The following is a 21753-nucleotide window of genomic DNA, read 5'->3' as shown; positions in this document are numbered from 1 at the left end:
GTTAATGTCCTTCATATTCTTTCATCTAATTTGATAAAAGAATTCAGTTTTTGGACTGTGACGTTCCACTTGAATCAGACGAAGCTTGAGTTATATACCCGTTCATATATAAATTACAATGCCTTTCAATCATCGAAAACAACACAGACAAAAGATTGAAGATTTGAGAAAAGCTTGTGGCAAGTTGCATATGTAGATAAGATGGTAATCTGCATATGTGTTTGATGACTTGATCCGTACAATACCTTTATGTCAATTTCTTCCCCCTATCTTCCAACATCTTTCTATATATTTAAATCATTATTCGCATCAACAAATAAATAAATTTCTTCCAACATCTCTCTATATATTTAATTTAAATAATTATTCTCAACAGATAAATAAATTTGGTACTTGTCTGCATTGGTTCATGTTCTTTCTAAATTTTCATGACTTCCACTAAAATTCTTTTGTCTTTTTGCACGTGGTGCATGACAGAGTTACTTCGTCACTCGTCTCTTGCTTCTACCTTAATCGCATAACCACTTCACAGAGATTTCAATTTTGCTTGAAAAAAAAACACTTTGTTTTGCTGTGACCGTAAAGAAAAAAAACAATTTTGCATTACCAAAATGATTAGATTTTCTTTTTCTTTTTTTAATGACGAGGAGGGATGGAGAGATAATATATACATAGTGACTCCTCCATTTATACAAATTAATGAATAAAAAAGATACTCCAGTTCTAGAAATTATCTAGAAATGCATATGTGCATATTCGATCCAGTTCTAGTAATCAAACTTAATTTGAGTTGCACAGTGTAATTTAGCTGACAGTGACAATTCCTATATCCTCACTTTCTTGGTGATATATGCACATGTACAGTGTGAGAAGTTGACACCAAACCTCACTAGTAGTTATCTGCATCTTACCTCAACAGTGCCTCCATTTTCAAAAAGTAAAATAAACTATTAAAGTAATTAACACTATGATTAAATTAAATACCCAGATGCAACCAGCTGATAACTCTTGATTAGAGCGAATCATACTTTGATCAAGACAACAAATCACATCGTAGATATATCAAATCGTGATCCATTATTCTAAGTGAAGTTAATTATTGTAAATGGAGATGATGAGGTTGTTTGATGCTGCAAAATCATTCCTTTTATAACCACATTCATTTTAGTAGTTATCCTTTCCTCCCAAATAAATGTCTTCAATTGTTACAAAATGTATATCGAAGAAGGGATAAATTTAATCCTTCTAACTTTAAATATTGCGATAAAATTAAAAATCTGTGAAGTTAAAATAGTATTGGAAAATTGAACAAGGATAAATATGGTAGCTTGACATTATTTTTGCATAGAATTTTGAAATAATTAAGACACTTATTTGGTAATTTGATCAAGTATGAAACACAAATTGACAGAAACATCAGTCTACTCAAGCTGACTGACTGAAGGATCTGAAGCTGATATGACATTCAGAATCACTTATGTCACGTTAACCCTAAAGTCAAAAATTCAAAGTGAAGTCAATCCTTAAAATGTATCAATCCCTTTCGGACATTTAATACTACATATATTGCATTAAATGTGAATCATGCTTTTTCAGAAAAAATACAAAAATGTCTGTAGAATGTCAACATCAGAGTATGGATGTGTAGATCCAGCTATCACAATCATTATTTAATACAACGATACGGACAACAGATCAAAATTAAAGAAAGCTCTTTCCAGACTTCATTGTAAAATTCCAAAATTCACACTTGAGAATATATTTACAGTTCCTAGTACTATGCATTTTTCATTGTAAACATCCTAAGCCTAGATACGAACACACTAAATACACCCAATTGTTCTTCATTGTAACAATGTATTCACTTAGTTAGAGAAACCCCCCTTCTGAACTTCCAACTCATTGTAAAAAGATAAGTGAAAAATAAGAAGAAATTGACAAGTAAGCTTCAAATGAGAAGTCTGAAAGTTGACGAATTGTCAATTATGGTATTGCAACTGCGTAAATTGCTCAAACGGTCACGGCCACGTAACTTGTGTGATCAGTCTAATGGAACTAACTGGTCAAGTTGACTAGCAACTATAAAACAAGGAATCCAAGGTTAAGAGATTCTCCTGTTTAACAAGATTGTGGATGTAGGAGAGTCAGAACCGATCACCTACCCACCGTGGGCACGTATAACGTGCCCACCATTGATGTGACAATTTTAATTAGGAAAGACAACTAATAAATCTTACTCTAACTAAAATTATCTTACTATAATTACAATTGCCACATCATGGTGGGCACATTATGCTTGCCCACGGTGGGTAGGTGATCGGTTTTGGTAGGAGAGTTGCTCCGAACCAAACTACATGTGTGTTGTAGTTTTAATTAGTCATTGCTTCAATTTTGTTGTATTTACTTAAACTGTTTTTTAAATTGATCAACAAACTGACTTTCTTCAAACCAAGTAAAACTGATTGTGTTTTTATAATCAACATTTTGGCTTAGTATTGCTTAAAAAAAGTATAACATACGTATAATATTCAATAATCATTATAATAATTTAGTAGTATTTTGTATTTCAAATATAAGTTTAAAAATCAAATTACACAAGACACAAAAATAAGAGTGAAAATATGAGGAAATCCGACATAGGATCTAGGATTAAATTAAATAGTGTTTGTATTATGTTTTGCTATTATACATTAATAGATTCTACTAATATACAAAGTTTGTTTTCATTTAACCATTCATAAATTTTACCACAACTTACATTTATATGATATTATAAATTTATTGAACACTATAAAATACTATAGAACAATTAAACTCATAATTTACTACTATTATTTACTTTAATATTATAAGACATTTTAATTTTTTTAACATTGTAAAGTTGATGCACAGGAGACAATCTAGGAGTATTTCTTAATTAAACTGCTAAACAAATTTATGTCAACAAATAAAAAGAAAAAAGTTTATAATTAGAAAAACTGTGTAGGGAACTTCATGCAGAGGTTTTCATGAGAAACAAAAAAGAACTAAAAATCAGTGTTTTACAAGAGAACTAAAAATCAGTGTTTTACAAAAAAGAACTAAAAATCATGAACTATGCATGATTTTTAGGAGATCTTTACTTGATTTTAACTTTGATTGAGCTTGATTTTAGCAGTTTTATGTTAAAAAGAATAAGATTTTATGGCAGATCGAAATGACAGCATTATAGAGCAATTAAGATGATTTAATAGAACCTATATACTACTACATACCATGCATATAGCAAAAATCAATCAATGTATTTAATATAGAAATGACTGACAATGCGTTATCTATAGATAAAAAAACAAAAAATTGCAAAATCAATCAAATTTAGCTTCTTCTTTTTTGCAATTTTTTATATATATTTTTTATTTTTTTTAAAATAAAAAATAAAATTATAATGTGTGCATTAATAAGAGTCCCCTTTTGAGATAGCCATTTTAAACAATAAAACATAATATTTGGCCACCCATCTAAAAATACTTTGGTCATTTTTTACGTTTTAAGACTGTTTTGCCCTTAATTAGGGCAGATCGGATTCGGGTTTGCTCGCAGGTTAGGTACACTTGGCACTATTAGTGCCAAAAGTACCTAGAAAAATAAAATCAAGTAAATTGATACTTTTGGCTAGGGGTGTGCAGCGGGTCGGACCCGGACCGACCCGCCGGGTTTGCTAGACCGAAAATTTTGAAAGAGCGGACCGACCCGGACCGAAAAATGTGTGCGGGCCGACCCGGACCCAGACCGAACCCGAACAACAGGTCCGGTTCAGTCCGGGTCCGACCCGCCGAGGCCAATTTTTTTTTTTCCTATTTCACACTTAATTTTCATACATAAAACATAATAAATACGATACAAATACATATCAATATCATAGTTCCATCATTGACAATCCACAACTCAATCTTTAGAGTTAGAAATCTGAAAATTTAATTTTATTAATACTATTCTAAATATTAAATATATAAAAAATAATTAATTTATAAATACATGGGTCGGTCCGGGTTCGGCGGGTTCGACCGGGTTTTGACCCGGACCGACCCGACAAAAGTTCGGTCCAAGAAAATTGACCCGGACCGGACCGAACATAGGTCTTGGGTCGGTTCGGTCCGGACCGAACCCGCCGGTCCGGGCAGGTTTGACGGGTTCGGGTTGGGTCTGCACACCCCTACTTTTGGCACAAATGGTAAATTAGTGCCAAAAGTATCGTTCGATAATTAAACCCTAAATGAGGAATATAAACCCTAAATGAGGAATATAAACCCTGAATGTGGAATCTAAACTCTAAATGGAGAATCTAAATCCTACAGGAAATTGTTCAAAATGGACATATAACTGCACTCATCTATATAAAACAAGACAGTGTATCAATACAAGTATATGACACTATTGACACTAATAAAGTCACTAGTACCATTCGTGCATAGCACCATTGGCACTAATAGCGCCAAGCCAAGTGTATAAATTTACTTAATTTTTTTTCTCTGTTGGTACTTTTGGCACTAATAGTGCCAAATGCACCTAACCCGCGCGCAAACTCCAACCTGGTCCGTCCTAATTAAGAGTTAAACAGTTATAAAACATAAAAAATGGTCAGATTTTATATTTTTCAAATGAGTTGTCAAAATTTATGTTTCCTTCTTCAAAATAGCCACACGGATATTGATTCAAATAATAAAATTAACAATATTCTATTTTTATTTTAAACAAAATATTTAAATATATTAAGTTTAAAGTTATTATGGCCACCCATATTATGACGGAATAACATCACTCTAATTATTACTTAATTATTATAAGTAAGAAAAGATTAATTAATACACCTATTTACGTATCTTCAATTCTTGCGTACTTAAGCTCTAAACTTCCTCAACACTTTTTATTTAATTATATTAACTTCTAGTTTCTTCCACATCTTCCTCCTCCTTACTTTAAACTTGAATTCTTATTTAAACAAAAAATTGAAAAAAATACAACTCCCGAAAAAATATCATAAATAGTAAATACAATGAGGCAATGGATTATTGCATGCACGACGTGTTAAACATGAACGCCACTACAAAAAACCGCCAATATACCGGCGGTAACGGCCGATAATTACCAGCCGTATACCGACAGCGGCGAAGACGAGTCGTATTTTTCAAAATACCTACGAAATACCGGCGGCGAGCCGGTGATCACCCACGGCAGTTGCCGCCGGAATTTAATAAAAATGCGTATAAAATATACCGGCGGTGGACCACACCGTCGGTAATATGAAACTTAAAATCAGGGTTTCTTCCCCAATCTGCCCGCCGCACTACCCCCAAGCCTACCCCCCAGCCGCACTACCCCCCAAGCCTACCCCCCAGTCGCCGACACCTGTGCCCCACCGCTGCCGTCGAGCCACCGTCCGGCGAGAGTCCACCGCCGTCCGGCGAGGAATACCGATGGTAAACCGCTGTCGGTGATCACCGGTGGCGGCCGCCGTCGGCGACCTCCGGCAATAGGGCCACCGTCGTCCGGTCAACCTTAGTACCTTACTGACGGCGGGAACGCCACCGGTAATCACTGGCAGCCGCCGGTAATGTTCCGACAAAAGACCGCTGCTCGCCAACGATAATTACCGGCAGCGACGCCGTCGTTAATTACCGGTGGCCGTCTTTTGGCGCCGGTGTTGACGTCACCAACGAGCGAAATACCAACGGCGATCGCCGTCAGTGCCTTATTTTTCGACGGTATATGGGTGATTACCGACGGCAAACGTAATCTCCATGTTTTTTGTAGTGAACGAAGTTTCAAGGAATATGATTTTACCCATCTCTCGACCACAAAAACCCACAAAATTAATTTTCTACAGAAACCCGTGCTAGCTAGATTTGTTGGAATAAATAGCTTATTTAATGCCATGATTACTTTGTAATTAATGAAATTAAATGATATTTTTGGAATCTACATGTTGAGTAGATTAATTTGGTATATTTACTTGTTCAAATCTGTAAAGAATTGAATGAGTAATTAATGCCCAAAGATATACATGGTTCGGACCACTGTTTGCCCAAACAGTGCACGTGGCGACGGTTAAGGACCGAAGAGACACGATAGTTCGGACCACCTGTTTGCCCAAACCTTCGTGGCAGCGGTTGAGGACCGAAGAGACACGATGGTTCAGATCTGTTTGTCCAAACAGGGCACGTGGCGACGGTTCAAGACCGAAGAGACACGCCAGTTCGGACCTCCTGTTTGGCCAAACAGTCACGTCAGTTCAAGGAAACCCCTGGACTACTATAAATAGGGCCCTCCAGAATGAGATTAAACACACCAACGAATTCAGATAATCAATTTGTCATATTAGTTTAGTTTACATACTCAGTCCCGAGTATCAAGCCGTTCGACCGGATAGCGAACTCCTAGTGCTAAGGACTCGTTTATCATCCCGAAACCGTTGTATCTTGGGGGCAATTACTGTAGATCCGCGAGCACAGAGCAGAAGTAATTTTGCCTTACGGAGAGAGAATTTATTCTCGCTTCGCACTACAAGAAAAGTGTGCTTTTGCGACATGAAAAATGTGTCGCTAATCACGATTTTAATGTCGTAAAATCTAATTTGCGACATTTTCTGCGTCACACTAAATTGTGTCACAAAAGGGGTATGTAGTAATTTTACGACACTTTTTTGTCATTTGTGTCGTAATGTATGTGACATTTTGTGCAACATTAAATTAATTGTCGTATAATTTAATGACACTTTGTGCAACAATATATTTAATGTCGAATAATATTCACGACACATTACGCGTCATTATATTAATTGACGTACTCTAATTTGCGACATTTTTTTGCGACAAAAGTACCATTTTTGTGACACGAAAAATGTGTCACTAACAATTGATTTAATGTCGTAAAAGTTAGCATGCGACACTTTCAACATCAATTTAAATTGTGTCACAAAAAGTAAATGTAGTAATTTTCCGTCTTTTTTTTCATTTGTCACGAAACACATACGACATTTAATGTATCGCCAATCTAATTGTCATATAAAATTTGTGACACAATGTGCATCATTATTGGTAGTGTCGCATGTCATTATGCGACGTACTATACGACATTTGTTGAAATATGATGTCATATTTTGCGACTCTTGCTTATGACATTACAACTTCTATGTCGTTAATTTTTACGACATAAAAAATGTCATATTTAAAGTATCGCCCAATATTTGCAACATATATAACATTTGCCACGAAAAAAAATATTAAGTCGCAAAATCTACGACAATTTTTGCATCATTTATCATTATTGTATTTGTTTAAACAACACATTTAAAATAATTATCAAATGCCATATATTTTGTCAAGAGTTATATTAGATATTGAAACATTAAATAACAAATAATAATATACCATAAGAAATTCACAATATTCGTTATAAAAATTCATAAAAATCTAATTAAATAAAAAAAAATTCTAAATGCTAAAGGTAAAATATGAAAATAAATAAGTATTTCTACGAACATTGTTCAAAAATCTAAATTCAAATTTCCAAGATGTCTAAATTTATCTTGCAATGAAATAATGAAAGTTTAGTTGTGGCAACGTGACGACGACGATCATTGGCAATTTCTCTTCCTCTTGCTGCTCCTTGTAGTTATCACTTGTTCCTATAAACAAAAAACTTCTCACTACCTCAAGAGTTTCATTGGCTTCACTGAAAATCTCCATGTTCATAAATCCCTCTGATGATGACCCATTATTTACAGCTTGAATACGTCGAGAATTCAAAGATCCCGATACCTTGCATATTATTAATTAAACTACATAAGTTTAAAAGTAAATAATAACATAATATACATGTATGAAGTGAACTTACATTCATATTTTGATCCTCTAATGTGAGAAGACGAGCTTGAAGCAATTCCATTTTGGAGCAATATTCTTCTTTGAATTTTGAAATATTCTCTTCAAATCCCTTTCGAATGCTCTCAATTTCGCCATTAGTTCTTTCTTGAACAGCTCGATCAAATTCTTCTCGAGAGGTGTAAATCAAATTCTTACTCGAAACAATATTACTATTACGTAAACATCCTGGTGCTTCCCTTCCAATAACTTCTTGAAAAATTGCATCATTAGCTTCAATATCATCCACTAATTCTTCGGGCAACTTCTGCTTCAATTCTTTCAAGCGAGCCTAATTGTGAAACGTGAAATGAAAGAAAAAGATCAACCACTAATTCTGATGTTTAACTTTTGTAAGATATTAAAATCTATCAAATACAATCACAATCAATATTTACTATTATCAAGGGAACAGGCACTCAAAACACACAAAGAAGCACAAAAAATGGCAAAAGACTTAAAGAATAGTTGTACACAGAACCAACAACAGCAACATTATAATATGAAAGTGAGAGTACTTACAATCTTTTCCTCAGTATTTTTATCCACTGGCTTCTCGCTCTTCCTTTGTCTTGAATATATAAACAAATCTAACTTTGATGGCTCTTTGCCGTGTTCCCGACGGTACTATCAAAGAAGAGAAAATTTTAAATAGTATAATGTATTAAATTAAATAAAAAATTACATAACGTATTTATATGTGTATACCTCATCTTTAGCACCAGCCATATCCTTTCTTCCCATTCTCGGTGGTAATTTAACAAGCTTTCGACTATTTCTATTGGTCTTACTTAGTTTCTATCATTCAATGAAATTCAAAAGTTAAACATTTAATAAAGAAATCTTGTAAAAAGAAATTAGAATAATTCCACAATGATCAACATTAGGACACATTTATAACCTTTGCATTATTAGAGCTCCAATAGTTCACCAATATAGGCCATTGATCAGGTTCAACCCTTTGTGGACATTTGGATAGAACATAACTCTTGTCATGCCTATGCGGTGTATAGTATTTTGCTTTTAACCGACCTTTCCAATCCTTCCACAACTTTCCAATTTTCCTCAAACAATTGTTTTTGTAGTTGTCTGTTAAATTTGTATTCTCCTGCACGCAAGTATGAGGACATATATAAAGAAAAATAATTAGTGACTGGCTCAAGATCCTATAAAAATATAAAATAAAATTAAATTTGAAGTAAACTTAATACCTTCACGTCATCCCAAATGAGATCCTTTTGTGTATTGGGCACTGCCCTCCAATCAGTATATGAAAGGGGCAATTTGTTTCCATCTTTTGCCATAATACCCAACTGAGATGAAAAATACTTAGCATTGCTCCCGATTACGTGGTTTTCAGAATCTTGTTCCAAGACCATGACTTTTCCAGTCCCCCACTCAAATCCATTTTTGCATGTCCTCTTCTCACTATTTCTGTTAACATTTTATAATAATTGACAAAAAAGAAAAAAAATTAAAGTAATCACCCTATACATAATTCCATAATCTGAATGAAAAAAAAAATATAATGATTTACCACGATCATTCACATCATCGTCATCTTCACTATGTTGTGTGGCAGTGTCAGCGGTTCCAGAATTATTCTCTGAAAATGATTCATCGAAGTCAAAATCATTACTTGTGTTATTTTGGTTGCTAGTTTCTTGAACAACGGCGTCGAGCATAGATCCAATTGAACGTCGAGATTTCTTCGAAACTGCTGCCATGAGTATCTGCAAATCGGTAATAATTAATTAATAGTACTACTATTTTTTAAATAGTACTGGAAATTAATACATATAACATATTAACTCTGCATATATATTTAATTTTGCTATCATACAATAATCTACAACATACTCATGAAGCGTAATATTTGAGATTAGTCTTATTATAAATTAACCACAAACCAATAAGTTAAAGTTAAAAGTTAAATTAATGATGACAAGAGATAATAGATGGAAATCATATGTTACTGTGCGAAGCAAATGGAACAATAATTTATAGTAATTGACTATTATACTCTGCCAACATCAAAGAATCATATTAGATCATGACAAAAATATCTCATTTGGTTTAGATTTTGAAACTGTTCTTCCCTGGGCGCAACAAACAATTGGACTCGAAAATCTAATTAAGCCTAAAAATTGATGCATACAAAGAACTAATTGTTGATCATAAGAAGAAACTGATCCTCCAATTTTACAATATTAAAACAAAATTATATTTCAAAAAGCTTTAGAAAACTATAGCAGCAATAAGTTTCAATCATTAATTCTGAACGGTGAAACATATAAGAAGAAACACTATAAGTCAATCTAACTATAGCCAATGACTGAGAATTCAGGAAAAAAAATGAAGTAAATTAAATTCTTACCTCTGTTATCGTCTAGGCAGAGACTGATTTTTCCTCAACTGTGGAATGCTAAAGTGACGTATTGTAGGATAAATACTGCTAGGGTTTTTCTTTTTTCCTTATCTCCAATGGTATTTTATAAGGAATTAACTTCCTATTTCATGAAGAATAGAAATCAGATCTTGTGAAAGAAAAAAATTAGCGCATATTTAAATTTTATTATCTCGAAAAAGGCGCCTAAATGAATTTAGAGCGCCAATATTTTTTTTATGGTCAATTAGACGCCAATATTGATATCTCATCAAGTTTGCGATTTTGCATAAAAGGCTTTTAGGTATTAACATTAGTCAAAAACTTGTGTGCGGCCCATGCGCTGGGATCGATACAATATAAATTTGGAAACATTTGAAAACAAGTCTGAGGCTTTGGTGCAATGGTAATGCACGCATCTCATACTCTAAATTCTGAAGGTAAGGTTATGAGTTCAACATTCACTTGTGCCATTATTTTTCTCTTTTTCGTTTTAGCGTTTTTTTTCCTTCTATTTGTATTTTTTTACTTTTTTATTGTTTTCTTTTTCTGTTTTCTTTATATATTCATTTTTAAAAAAAATATATTTTTTGGTTCTTTTCTTTTTATGTTTTATTTATGTTTCTATTTAAGTTTTTTTTTTACTGTTTCAATTTTTTTCTTTTTTTAAATATGTTTTTATTTTATTTAGTTTTACGTTATTGCAAAATAATTATTATTATGACAAAAAGTAATTATTGACATAAAGAAAAGTAATATTGTTTACATAAGTGTTGTGATTTTATAATAGTCTTGAAACTCTCTCTTTAGAATTAAAATTTTGTTTATGATAATTGTAACTTTTATTTATGAGAACTTAAACTTTTAATTACCTGATCAAACAAAAATTGTTCTAATAAAAAGTAATTATTATTGTAATAAAAATTAATTATTATTATGAAGAAATATAATGCTTTTGAAACATTACATTTCTTCACAACAATGTTTATTTTTATTCAGACGAACGTTTACTTATAGTTATTTGCTTAAGTAATAATTTTTGTAAATAAAAGTAATTATTGATGTGAAAAAAAGTAATGTTATTTTCACTAGCGTGTACTTTTATTTTTTACTATTTCGCCAAGTAATTATTGTCGTAATAAAAAGTAATTACTGTTACAATGAAATGTAATGTTTCTAAATTATTACGTTTGTTCACGATAATTGTTACTTTTATTCGTGAGAATTTGTACTTTTATTTATTTAATCAATTAATTATTATTGTACGAAAAAGTAATTATTGATATGCTTATTAACATAAGTATACATGTGTGCATATGTCTAAAACATGTATACTTGTACCTGTCCAAAACTGAATAATCGAACATATTTAAATTTATAAATATAATAATTTATACTCTCTCCATCCCATGAATATTGAGTCATATTCCTTTTTCGGCCGTCCCCACGAATTTTGAGTAATTTATATTTATAGTAAAAATTAGGCAAAAAATAAGGGATAAATAATTTTAGTTAAGTTAATTAAATTTCCAGAGTCTCTTTAAATTTTTATTATGTTTTGCTATTTTCCGGGTTCTGTAATTATTAAAAAAAACATATATTTTGCATTTAAAAAAATGAAAATATAATTTAAATTTATATATTCAACTAAATAGAAATAATTCCGTAAAATAAAATAAAAAAGGATTAAAATTCAAAGCTTACATACATATATAATCACTTTTCTACTTTATTACCTACACAGTTGAAACACTAATCTTCAATAAATCCAGTGCCCAAAAGAATTGACTCAAGATTCGTGGGACGGAGGGAGTAATTTATATTAGTATAATCAAACATTACAAAGTTACATATCTTAATAATAAATAGTATAAATAATAAAGTATTTATGCTCAAAATAAGATTGTGCTCATAAGCCAATTACGATCGTTCAAGCTCCGAAGATTATGCTCAACAATCAATTTTATCTCGCACAAACTCGAGATGATATGATTAAGAGCAAATGTGCAGCATCAATCCTCTATTATATCTTTATGTCAAATTTACATATAATATCTTCTTATGTTTCTAACATCTACAATTTCTTATTGACTTTTAATAAATCTTCATCAATAACTGTATTTTTATATTCCAACATTTAATTTAATGAAAGTAGTTGTGATTAATATAATTTGAAATGCACAATCAATTTATTTTTTGATCAAATTAAATTAATTAAAGAAATAATTTATATAATTACTATTTAATAAAAATAAAATAAAAAATATTTTTCATACTTTTCTATTGGTCAGGTTTTCTTAATCTTATATGCAATGCAATATACATTTTACCTATATTTAAATTTTATAACCGTATACAATTAAATATAAGTCAATTTACTCCACATGTATTTCTAAACATGTTGCCAATTTTATAAGTAAAATAAATTTGTTTTAGTTGAATGAAATTAGTAGTATTACAATACTACTATTTTGAAAAGAAAAAAAATTGTATACAAGAAAATGCAACAGTAAAATAGAGTATATTATAAATGTAAATACATTTAAGAATAAAATATTAATATTAATAACTAAAAGCCTTTTATGCAAAATCGTAAACTTATAGATGGGCCATATACATAATACATCAACTCTCTAATTGATTAATTGTGGCGCCTTTTTGGAGAAAACAGAATTTATATAGGCGCTAATTTTTTCTTCACAAGATTTGATTTATATTCTTTAGGAAATAGGAAGTTAGTTCCTTATAGAATACCATTGGAGATAAGGAAAAAAGAAAAACCCTAACACTATATATTCCCCAATACGTAAGTTCAGAATTCTACAATTGAGAAAATTAAAATTCCTTTCTTTCTTTCTCATAATCTCAATTCTATAACATATCTGCTTTTCTCTAAGAAATTCTCTCGTTATCTAAAATTCTCAACAACAAAACAAACCTGCAGAGAGAAGGGAGGATCATACAGCAAATCAGTAATTTCGGAAAATCGGGTACATACCAGTTATCTCTTTTTTGAAAATCCTGTAATAATCCGCGATATCGTTCAACATCTAAAGTTCGCCCAACTCTTTTTGCAGCAGTTCAGCATCCCCAAGGACCAGTTCTGGGTGACAAGAATCCACTGGTGAACCATCAACCTGAAAACTTAGGGAGTCAGCAGCAAAAACTCACTGGGGAAGCACAGGCGGCCACGCCAATCTTCTCGAAGACACAAGTATATTTTGTTTTAGCTCCCTAGCTATTTGTTTATTTTTTCATACTCTCATGATAGTTTAAAATTATGTTTAAGATTCATAATTCATTTTGATTTTTCTGTTAATGTTTGTTAATGTTTATTTGGTCATAATATGATAATTTATAATCTGTTTCTATGACAACTCTTTGGTTTTTGGATGCATAAACAACTAAATGATGATCACCAAATATGGCAAGAATATGTGTAGGCTAGAATCAAACATGAATTGTAAATTGCATTGATAATTTATTAAGACTAAGATGCTCAAGCAATATTTAATTTACGTTTTCGTATTGATTCTTTCAATTAATTTATTGGGATTATAATTGAGATTAATCTTAAATTTCAAATGTTTACATATGTCGATTACAATATTCAAGAAAGAATAAATAAATAATTAAAGTATATTTTTAATCATAAATCTTATCAATATAAATATTTTGATGATATTATAAATATTTATTAAAAATTTTATTTACTTTTTACCTGTAGGACTATAAAGTATTTAAAAGATAAAAAATTAACTAATACTTTAATTGGGGCAATATGAAAAAATACAACAAAAAAATATTCATATAATTTTAAGTAGACGAAACTAAGAAAAAAAAATTTCTAAAAATAGTACAATGATTTTAAGCAATAAACATATCTTCCAGGTCTTGCGTGAATGGAAATGACAATTTAAGATTATTTGATTTTAGTGTCTAGATATAATAAGGTATACAATTAAATGAGTTTGTACGTGTATAATGTTATATCTTTCGTATTTTATATTCATTAAGTTAATAATTATTCATTATTTGCTCAATTACATTATTTTTTACATTGATATGTAGATGGATAAATCTTGGATTAACATAAAAGACCGAGTAAATGATGATGCTTTTAAGCGTGGTTTAGACAACTTCCTTGAATTCGCTTACATAGGCAAGTCGGTAGTGGCTATGATAAAGTGTCCGTGCACTAAATGTAGAAATTCTAGATTACAATCCAAAGATGAGGTCTACGGTCATGTTATGGTAAATGGTTTTCTTCAAGGCTACACTAATTGGGTGTATCAAGGCGAAGAACCATATTACCTTGCAAAGAAACGTGTTGATGCATCACAAGAAAGAAACGACCATCATGATATGGAAGGACTGATACATGATGCATTGATGACATCAGGTCATCATGGTGAATTTCATGAAAATACTGGTAGTTTTGGTACTAATTCTGAAGATCCTACAGGAGAAACACAACACAATGAGAATCATTTTGATGAGAATACTGAAAAGTTTTTTAAACTATTAAAGCATGCTGAGCGTGAGTTGTTTCCAGGGTGCGAAACCTTTACTACACTATCATTTGTAGTGCGATTGTTGCATGTGAAATCTCTTTGTCCTCAGAGAGAAGGTGATAAGATTTATCTGCCACCTGCTTGTTTTATATTGAGCAAAAAAGAGAAAGATGTTTTTTTTGCAAGTCTTAAAGAATGTAAAGGTGCCTGATGGGTATGCATCGAACATCTCAAAATGCGTTAATATAGCAGAGCGAAACATATTTGGTCTCAAAAGTCATGATTGTCATATTCTTATGCAACAATTGCTGCCGGTAGCTTTAAGAAGATTGGTTCCTAAGCATGTCTGCAAAGCTATAATTAATTTATGTGAAGTTTTCAAGCAACTGTATTCAAAAGTTCACACTGAAGCTGATTTTGAAGACTTAGAGGAACGAGTTGCGTTAGTGTTGTGTGAATTAGAGTAAATTTTCCCGCCTTAATTTTTTGATGTTATGGAGCATTTACCAATTCACTTGCCAGAAGAAGCTAAACTTGCTGGACCTGTTCAATTTCGTTCAATGTACTCGATTGAGAGGTTATATTTATTTATATTAAATTACTGTTATTATTATTATTATATGGTTTACATGAGGTAACAAATTGATCTTTTTATTTAGGTATTTATGCACATTGAAAAATTATGTTCGCACTCGAAGTCACCCAGAAGGATCTATAGCAGAAGGGTATCTTGCTGAAGAATGCATGACATTTTGTTCAATGTATTTAAGTGATGTCGAGTCCAAGTTAAATAGACCAAATAGAAACGATGAAAGTGGTGAGACATCCAAACCTCAAGGTGGTCGTCCCTTGGGAAAAGAAGAAACATTTATGTTGGGCGACATCGAATGGACTCAAGCACATAGATATGTGATTAATACTTTATCAATTGTGGACAATTATAAAAGGTTCATACCCATATATTGCATTTGATTACTCTTATTTATAATATTTAATTGCTAAATTAAAAATATCATAATATTGCAGGAAATATTTGAGTGAGCTACAACGTACAAGTCGACGAATGTCAAGTTATGATAGGCAAAAGCTTCATGCGGATACATTTCATGACTGGTTTAAAAGTCATGTAAGTTTATTTATAAATATACTGACCTATATTCTCTTGGTATGTATATTATCTAATATATTAGTTCTATATATATTTTTTTAAATATAGGTAAACACAAGCAATGGTACCAGTGTAGAACGTGATATTCAACACTTAGCTGCTGGACCAAGTAAATGGGCTCGACGTTACACTGGGTATGTTGTAAATGGATTACGGTTTCATACTAAGATGAGAGAGATAAGGAGAAAAACCCAAAATAGTGGCGTATTCTTAACTGCTTCTACGAATAGTTTCTCAAGTAGTAAGGATAAAAATCCTAAATCGGGAGATGTGTTATTTTATGGTGTTTTGACGGATATAATTGAAGTGAGATACACCAATTATTTGAAATTTGTGTTGTTCAAGTGTGATTGGGTTGACTACAATGTAGGATTGAGGCGTGATGAGTTTAACTTCACTTTAGTCAACTTTAATCACTTACTATATAGAGGAAATAGAAAACTAGATGAACCATTTATTCTAGCATCTCAAGCCCAACAAGCTTGGTATATTCAAGATCCAGTTGATTCAGAGTGGCATGTAGCTTTGAAAATGACACCTCGAGCTATATTCAATGTGGACCCAAAGGTTAATGAAATTGAAAGCTTTGAGGATGAACAATTTTCAAGTCAACAACATGAAGCAGATGTCGGCAATGAAAATTTGGCATGGGCTAGAGTAGATGTAGACAGGGTATCACTCACAGGAATCGACATTCCTATTGGTGAAACTAATGTTGATGATTCAGATCATGATGATGCAAACCTTGAGGATGAAGACGATGACGAAGAAGACTTTGAGAGTGATAATTCTGATTCAAGTGATGATGATGACTTTTTTGAAGAAAGAAAACCATCAAATGATAATGAAAACGATTAGAAAATTCGGTATGTTACCAATTCTTTTAGACTTATATTTTGATATCACTATAACTTGAAAGCTTATGCGTATTATGTATTTTTTTTTTCAGGATTCGGGTTTGGGCTGGAGTGGCACAAATTCCTTTTTCAGGCTCCGGGTGTGCTCGGGTCTGGGAATTCTGTGGTCGGGCTCCGTTGGATGCTTCGCCGTTGGTGATTTTTCTCGGAAGTTCATCGGTAGTTAGGGGAGCTTTGGCTATCGGTGGTTTGTCTCATGAGGCACCCATAGCTGATCTTAGGGTCTTTTTTTATTGTTCTCTTGTCCTTAGACTTCAGTTCGTGCATGTGTTTTTCTTCTTGTGTTGTCTTGTTTTTCTTCGCGGTACGGAGGTTTTCGGTTTGACTTGGGGGCGATGGTTAGGCCGAAGCTCTCGAGGTCATTCCCGCCTCTGCTATCGGCTGCTTTTCGTGTTGGTTTTTTGTTTATTTTCTTTTAGACGGGCACTCTTTTTTCCTTGTTATGGTTTTTCCCACGGGGTTTTCTATAACAAGGTTTTAATGAGGCCCGGCCCTTAGTCTGTTTTTTTGTGCTTAAAAGGGTTTAGGTTTTTTCTTTTCTATAAAATCGTAATTTAATAAGTATTTTTTAAATCTAGATTTATTGTTTACAGAATATTGTATTAGAACAAGTCTTACTTATCCAGATCGGATATTTTTAGCAAAGTTCATGTATGACGAAGAAAATATATATGCATAAATCAAACTACCACTAGTTTATTGATATTACTAATATTTTATGTAATTATTTTTTAAAATCGTAAGGATTATTTAACAATTTTTTATAATCTTTTATGATCATTTAATTTATAAATTATAATTCTTCATTAAAAAAATTACCGCTAACAATTAATATTTATAAAATTATTACACGAAAATTTATTCTAAAGAAACAACAAACTTGCGTGTAAATAAAATCCATATATATTGTTATTACAATATTATTGTCGTAAATTTACATCCTAAAAGTAAAATAACTCATGTAACATTGCTTACTTGTGTCGGGATAATATATAACGTAATTGTGTCATAATTTTGCAACACTATTTTCAATATGTTATATAATTGTAGCATTTCATCTCAGCGTCGTAGATAAATTGTCATAAATTAGAGACACAAGATAAACTGACACATTTATGTTACAAAATTGTGACACAATATATAGATGACGCACAATTGTCGTATATTTTACAACATTTAATACGACATAATTTTAAATGAGTCGTATAATCATGACATTTTAATGAGGTGTCACAAATAATTGTCGCAATTCAGAGACAGAAAAATATGTGTTGCATTTGTGTCAAAAAAATACGACACAATATTTAAATGAAGCACAATTGTCGCAAATATACAACATTAAATACGACAATGTCTTAGATTTGTCTTATAATAATGACATCTTAATGAAGTGTCACACAAAACATGTCATAATTTAGAGACATAAAAATATATGTTGCATATGTGTCAAAAAATTACAGCACAAGAATAAGATGACGCATAATTGTCGTAATTACACGACACTAAATGCATAAGTGTGGTAAATTTATGACACCAACGTGTAGTGTCGCATATGTGTATGTCGCAATAGGTCAAGAATGTTGTAGTGTCGGTTCTGCATCCTTACATTTATCGTCATTCTATTTTCTACACTACTAAATAACAAGATTGTCTATAAATAAAAAAATCAATTGTTTTAACATGCAGTATGAATAATGTGTTAATGCAATCTTGACTCGGTACATTATAAATAGAGGTTAAATCGCCTCAACAAAATTCAAGAAAAAAAAAACTCATTTTTGTCAGCTCCCATTTAATTTGGCATCTTCATTAACGTTGTTCGATGCCAAAATTATTCTCAACAGCATTTCAAACGAAACCCTAATCGGCCGTTGCAGGTATCTCTTGACACAACAGATTTCCTCTCTAATGTTTTAGTGAAAGAGAGAACATCAACATGTTCGATGAGGCTGCGAAATCTGCATGGGACTTTGATTGGGGCAGAGACAAGAAGAGATGTGTAGATATATTATGGGGTTTGTCTTTGGCATATATATAAGTCGCGCGGGGCTGTATACAGGGGCGGGGCTGGGGAAACATAGGCCCTGTGCGAATTCTTAAATTTGGGCCTTCTATTCATAATTAAAAAAAATGTATTATAAAAATATTTGATGAAACAATATATTTTTTTTGTCAAATTACTTAACAAATATATGAAAAACTATGTCATTCACACTTTTAAAGAAATTTGCTCTACTAACAAGTTTTAAAGAAATTACCTTGATAATCAGTAGAATTGAAAAATCGCTGAAAGTAGAGATTAGATGAAAGAAAAATATTTGATTAAACAATACTCCATCCGTCCCAAGAATTTACTTAATAAATAAAAAATTATGTCATTCACTTACAAAGTGTTGATCTACTTAAAATTTTTAAAGAAATTACCTTACTTTTAATCTTTAGAAATGAAAAATCGCTAAAAGAAAAAAGAAGCTGAAAAAAAAAAAAGTTTTAGAAAATAATAGTGTGCCTCGTGCTGCCATGATAAATAAATCGCAAAAATAATTAGAAATGAAAAATCGCTACAGGAAAAAAGAAGCTGAAAAACAAATCGCAAAAATTTGCTGCAAGTAGGATTCGATCACAAATAAACGAAGTCCAGAAAATGGCCCTTCCCCACTGCGCTACCTTACACAATTTAATAATACTATAGGTTTTATTTAATATATACATAATATATATATATATATATATATATATATATATATATATATATATATATATATATAGGGCGGCTATTCAATAAACCATCTTTATTTTAAGAATTACGAACCAACAAAAATGCATGAATTTTATGTATAACATGCATGAATAAACTGTATAAAGGTATGAATTGCAAAAAAATAATTTTTTGCTACCTTTGGGATTCGAACTCAGGACCATGAATTTATCCAACAAGGTGATGAATCAACCGTAGATCTTGATGATCTAAGGGCTTAAAATGGTTCCTAATTTATATTTTAAGAAGCGTTCTTATTTTAGTCTTCCCCTATATATATATATATATATATATATATATATATATATATATATATATATATATGGATCTATATTTTTGGGGCCCCTATTTTTTTGGGGCCCTGTGCGATCGACTACCTCGCACGCCCCCAGAACCGCCTCTGGCTGTATATATGCTCATCAACAATAAACAACTTGTGTTGCAGTTTGAATGGCCATACACATTTTATTAATTCTTGGATTCGAAAGAACAAATTTAAGGTTGTTGATTTCTAGAGGACTAATGTTAAATAAATACATTTTTTTTGGTGAATGTGTGATTTCGTTTTGGAGTTATTGTTTCTAATAGATATATATTGAGTGATCAGTAAGGATTTCATGATCAAAGTTTACTATTCCACATTAATACACTATGACAAAAAACACTATATATATATTTAAGTTTTTTTTTGCAACATTCTGCATAAACTTTGTTGTTCGGTGCGGACCGTGATTGATCTACTTAGTTCTTTTGGGACAAGTTTTCAAGCTTTGTCTCTTCCTATCGTCACGTTATGACTTCTTCTTCTTCTTCATGTCACTGATTCGTTCACTGAGGTCATGGGTTTTAGTTTCTTTAAGTCTTAGTCTTTCCATCTAAGAATTGACTTCACTGTTTCTTGATCTTCAGAGGTTGGATGATCGATGAGACAATCTTTAGGATAACCTGTACCTGTATCTGGAGCTTGATTAAGTTTCTTTTTTTTTGAAACAAGTCAAACGATGTCTTTAGGACATCTCCAAATAATATCTTTAGATGAAGATATATATATATATATTTCCACTTTTTCAGAGTATTCTATTACAAATAAAGTTAACAGACGAGCTACTCAAACTAATATAAGAACTCATTACATAATTTTTCATAAAAGGGTAAACAAAATAAAGCTTTTTAATTATTGAAAATAGGTAATGAGCTTCAGTTTGATCGATATATATACTGATTTTGATATCTTAATCAGAACTTTACTTCTTCTTTTTTTATAAGTAAAATCAATTAATCACGCACTAGGGGTGCAACCCAAAACAGAAAACAAAATTCAGAAAAAACAATTAAACATAAAGAACCTACATATCAAAAGCAAAGTGTTGGATTGCAAATCCAATCACTCAAACTGTAACTAGAAAAGCTAGGAGATAGATTATACTTCCGAAACCTAACTTTTATTAACTCCACCAAATTCTCACTGTTGCTCGTCCCATTCTTGAAGGTCCTCTCATTTATGTGATTCCAAATATTCCAAACTATGCAGATCCACAAAACCTTCCATGCCTCAACAAGATTCTTCTACAATAAAAGATTTATTTTATGCACCTTCAATTCATTAAAACACAATTCTTGCGTTACTTTGGATTCAAACTTTAAACTTCCTCAACAATTTTGATTTAATTATTTATTTTATTTAACTTTTAGTTTTTCAATCTTCCTCCTTCTTTCTTTAAATTTTAATTCTTATTCTTATTAATTTGAACATTTTTTTTTAAAAATACAACTCCCATAAAAATATCATAAATCCAATGAGGGAATGCGATTTGATTGCATGCACCACTTGCTAATACACAAAATTTTGTACATTAAACAGTGCTAGATTATCTATAGAAAGAAATCAAAATTTAAACATGCAGTATCAATAATATTGCTGCAATATTGACTCGGTAAATCTATAAATAGAGGTAAAATCGGCTCAAACAAATATCAAGCAACCAAATTGAAGAGAAAAAAAAAATCCAAAAACCAAACATGGCGGCTTTGGAATTTGCAAAAACCTCGTTAATTCTCACATTGTTGCTCATTTCAGTATCCCATTTGGCATCTTCATTAACGTTGTTCGAT

General features: G+C 31.5%; 1 protein-coding gene across 1 annotated transcript; it reads right to left on the bottom strand.

Annotated features, from left to right (window-relative positions):
- Positions 1-7559: 7559 nt before the first annotated feature.
- On the bottom strand, positions 7560-10531 carry LOC130998105 (uncharacterized). The gene is made up of 8 exons (XM_057923540.1): positions 10276-10531; positions 9436-9631; positions 9110-9332; positions 8800-9006; positions 8607-8696; positions 8421-8525; positions 7873-8190; positions 7560-7796 (listed from the first exon to the last, which is right to left on the bottom strand). The coding sequence occupies exons 3-8, from the start codon at positions 9275-9277 to the stop codon at positions 7560-7562; spliced, it is 1125 nt and encodes a 374-aa protein (XP_057779523.1). The 5' UTR covers positions 9278-9332; positions 9436-9631; positions 10276-10531.
- Between the last annotated feature and the right edge of the window lie 11222 nt (positions 10532-21753).

This window comes from Salvia miltiorrhiza, chromosome 8, assembly GCF_028751815.1.
Source record: "Salvia miltiorrhiza cultivar Shanhuang (shh) chromosome 8, IMPLAD_Smil_shh, whole genome shotgun sequence".
NCBI lineage: Eukaryota > Viridiplantae > Streptophyta > Magnoliopsida > Lamiales > Lamiaceae > Salvia > Salvia miltiorrhiza.
Note: the sequence above shows the minus strand (reverse complement) of the source record. Positions and strands in the feature narration are given on the sequence as shown.

Coding starts and splice junctions, on each gene's coding strand:
- LOC130998105 (XM_057923540.1), bottom strand. CDS start 9,277: ATGGTCTTGGAACAAGATTCTGAAAACCACGTAATCGGGAGCAATGCT. Junction 9,007..9,109: donor TCATTTGGGATGACGTGAAG/GTATTAAGTTTA, acceptor ACTTGCGTGCAG/GAGAATACAAATTTAACAGA. Junction 8,697..8,799: donor GGAGCTCTAATAATGCAAAG/GTTATAAATGTG, acceptor ATTGAATGATAG/AAACTAAGTAAGACCAATAG.